Source organism: Psilocybe cubensis, assembly GCF_017499595.1.
Source record: "Psilocybe cubensis strain MGC-MH-2018 chromosome Unknown contig5, whole genome shotgun sequence".
Classification (NCBI taxonomy): domain Eukaryota; kingdom Fungi; phylum Basidiomycota; class Agaricomycetes; order Agaricales; family Agrocybaceae; genus Psilocybe; species Psilocybe cubensis.
This window is the reverse complement of record NW_025952843.1, coordinates 65,478-69,058: the sequence shown is the minus strand read 5'-3', so window position 1 is coordinate 69,058 and position 3,581 is coordinate 65,478. Positions and strand designations below refer to the sequence as shown.

General features: G+C 45.9%; 1 protein-coding gene across 1 annotated transcript; it reads left to right on the top strand.

Moving 5' to 3' along the window:
* Window positions 1-216: 216 nt before the first annotated feature.
* On the top strand, window positions 217-1,375 carry JR316_0013550 (uncharacterized protein; the record flags this gene model as incomplete). The annotated part of the gene is made up of 2 exons (XM_047899140.1): window positions 217-1,098; window positions 1,172-1,375. 2 exons carry the CDS (start codon window positions 217-219, stop codon window positions 1,373-1,375), a joined length of 1,086 nt encoding a protein of 361 aa, XP_047741794.1.
* Window positions 1,376-3,581: the final 2,206 nt, after the last annotated feature.

The window sequence follows — 3,581 nt, the reverse complement described above, 5'->3', positions numbered from 1 at the left end:
AATAGCCTGTTCTTTTGTCATGAGCGGTATGTAGTGATCGTTTGCCTGTACGGTAGCGCCCATTGCTTGCACTGGTCCACGCCCGTAAAAAATCACGAGCCGCTGGCCTTCTTTCTATTTCAAACTCACAGTTTAAACTAGTCGCTCGCACCTCGCTTCGCTCGGTGCTCGCTCCCCCCCTAAACCCAACGACTTTGCTATCACCCATCAGTTACCATGTCATCCCAATACTCTGCTGCATTCTCTCGTGCCATGTCCCCTACCCTGGACGCACTCACCCAGGCCGTCGTCAACAACACTGTCTTCGGCGTCAACGATGAAGCAGGCCGCCATAACGCTCTTATCGACGAGCTGGCCACTGTGGTCATCAAAAAAATAGCTGAGTGCCGCTCCGTTGACCAAGTCATAGACTGCGTCTTTTTTGACTATCGTGCTGCCCTCAGGGAGTTTCTCCTCAACCTCGCATCGTGGTGCGACAAGAGGGAAACAGTCAAGGCTAGCCTCGAGCGCCTTGAATCTGCCGTTAGCGCAGGCAACACGCCCAATCGCCTTAAGGTGAAGGCACCCGAGTTCCAACTTACGAAGGAATTCGCGGATGCCGGGTCAGCGGAGGCTCTTCGAGTCTCCACTACGTTCTCTTCCGCTCGTGATGCCTTCCAAAAGGCAATTAACGACGGCGCCGTTCAGGCGAAAAAGGACGAGCTGGCTTTTTGGGATGATAAATGCGCGCTCAACTCTTGCTACGAAGCTGCTGCCCTCATCGTTAAGGCAACTTACGATGATCGCAAATCCAGCTACAAGCTCCCTGTTTTCTCTACAGACAACAAGGGAGTTCGACGTATAGCAGAGTGGGTAGTGTCTCCGCAAAAGAAAGCCGAATGCAGTGCGCTGCAAACTATACTGCCGGCGATCTTTTCTCATATCAAACAGATTGTCAACATGCGCCACCGCGCCTTGGCAATTAAGATTGAGAAAAAGCGGACGACTGCGGCAACAGCCGATGTCGAGATGGCCGATGCGACCAAACCAGGTCCATCGATTCAATCCCTTATTGATAAGGGCTTGAATGCACGTCTCAAAAAGCTCAACCTTGGATCTGTGGGCAAGAAGGCAAGTTTTCGTAACCCTTCACCCATAATTCTGGACACTAATTATTACTCTAATTACCCAGACTTTGTCTGGCCAGAATTCGTCCAAGGCTCCTCAACCTCAGGCCAGGAAAGCTGGCCCTTCGAAACCCAAGTCGTCGTCGACGCCTTCGCAGAGGAAGCCTCAAACCAAGGCTTCCAACAAGGTCGACAACAAGAAGAAAGGGAAGGGGAGAGCTCCCGTCAAGAACAACGATCCAAAGGGAAAGGGAAAGGCAAGAGCCTAGACGCGCGGTCTACTGTAGCATCATTTACGTCGGTGAGACCCGCCTTCCCCAACTCTATTCCTGACGATATACTCACCATGACTAAAACAGACGCAGTTTCTTTTGTACACCTCAATACCCCGATTTCATTCTTATTGGCTGGCCAGTATAGATCTAGTGTACACTGTAGTCCTGGTGTTTCGGTCCCTGTTGATGTAGCAAATGATTTATCTCTTGGACTCAATTATATGTTTTTTACACTGCCTTCTAAAAATCTGATCATGCAAGCATGGAATGATTTTCAACGAAGAATAAGATGGCGTATCTATTTTTTGTTTAAAGAAGGCATGAATAAACCTTTCGATCCAGACTATGGAGTAAGCTCTAAAAAGAAAGAGAAACCTCCAATGTTACCGCAATTTATGGAACTTGGCCTTTCAATGGGACGTCGGTACGTTATTAAAACGATCGCAAGTATCCCGGAAGAAGCCCTTAAAGAGATGCGAAAGCACGCGTTCTCTCCTAAAAGGGACAAGATCCAAAAGTTTCTTTTCGATAACAACTATGTTATTACGATGACAGATAAGAATCTTGGCCTCGCGGTGTCTGAACGCGACTGGATATTAAGGAATGAGCTCAATCTTCTTGAAGATGAACGCAACTACGAAGAGTTAGAATTCGAAGTTGCGCAAGAAGTTATGAAGAGCAAAATGATTCAGATGCAAACTCTCGCACGTACCGTCGAAGATGAACATCTGTTTCTATTTGAACTTGGGTTGTCTCGATTCTTTCTATCGAATGTACCGGAAGACGGATCATCGTTCAAGTATCCTCAATTTCATGGTATACCTAAAATCCACAAGAAACCTACTGGATTTAGGCCCATAATTCCGTGTCACTCTGTAGTATTTAATCCTGCAGCCAAGTTTGTATCAAAAGAGCTTAAGCCGATTATTAAATCGACTCCTTCAATCATTCACGGAACGAAGGATCTCTTTACGAGATTAAGCCAATTGCGTATAGACCCCAAACGACAATGGTATTTTGTCACCGGGGATGTAGTTGCTTTCTATCCCAATATTCCGTTGGACTTGTGCATCGAAATCGTTTGTAATATGTACGAGGAATGGTTACTCAACGCTTCGGAAGAGAACACTGCATTAGCCCATATTAATCCAAATTCGTTAGAGAATAACTTGGTTAAATTGGGCATCTTTAAACGTGCTATCGAGATTGGCAATACGCAATTGATAACACAACATGGGTCTAGATATTTTAGACAAAAAAATGGCCTCGCAATGGGCGTCGCGGATTCTCCGGACCTTGCTAACCTCTTTGGAGCCCATTTTGAAATAAAGTCAAAAATCTTAGACCACCCAAACGTGGCCTTCTATGGAAGGTACATCGACGATTGTTTCGCAATTGTTTACGCCGAGTCCGAAGCACTTGCACTTAATCTTATTAAAGAAACAATAAAGTTCGATGGTTGTGTTATCGAATGGGCTGTTTCCTCGTCGGGATGTCAATTTCTCGATGCTTTCATATTCAAGGAGTCTGGAAAACTTCATTGGAAGCCATTTGTCAAGACAGGAAACAACCGAGAACGAGTTCCATGGGTATCACATCATCCTTTGGACGTCAAACGTGGCGTCTACATTGGAGAGTTATCCAGGTTAGCCGTGCTATGTAGTACCAAGGAAATCTACATCGGAGCAATTAGAGACCTTAACGCTCTCTATTTGATGCGCGGTTATCCCGAAAACCTAGTCATGTCTTGGTGTAAGAAGAATATACAAGAACGTTGGGAAAAGCGATTCGCTTTACGAGTCGCAGAGCACGACGAATCCATTCTTGTACTTAAAACCAGATTTGATCAGGTATGGAATTGGTTTTCAGCTGCTGAACTTGGAAAGACTGTTACCGAGTACTGGTCGGCATGGTATGAACATGCCGAGAAAGGTTTGTATAGTGCAGACTCGTCCAGACCCCTTATCAAACCAGATCCAAATTACGTTCACGACCTCGATGATGTTCGCCCGGAGCTGTTCACACAGATCCTCGTGGACGGAGAAACTGAGTTCGTACCGGATTTGAGGAAGATAGGACTACTCGGAAGTCGTTGGATAGTATCGCGAAAACGCAATACTAATCTTTTCGACCTTGCAAATGTGTGGAAGAAAACAGTCTTTCGTAAACTGGATGAAAACATCGCTGAAAAAGGTGGTGT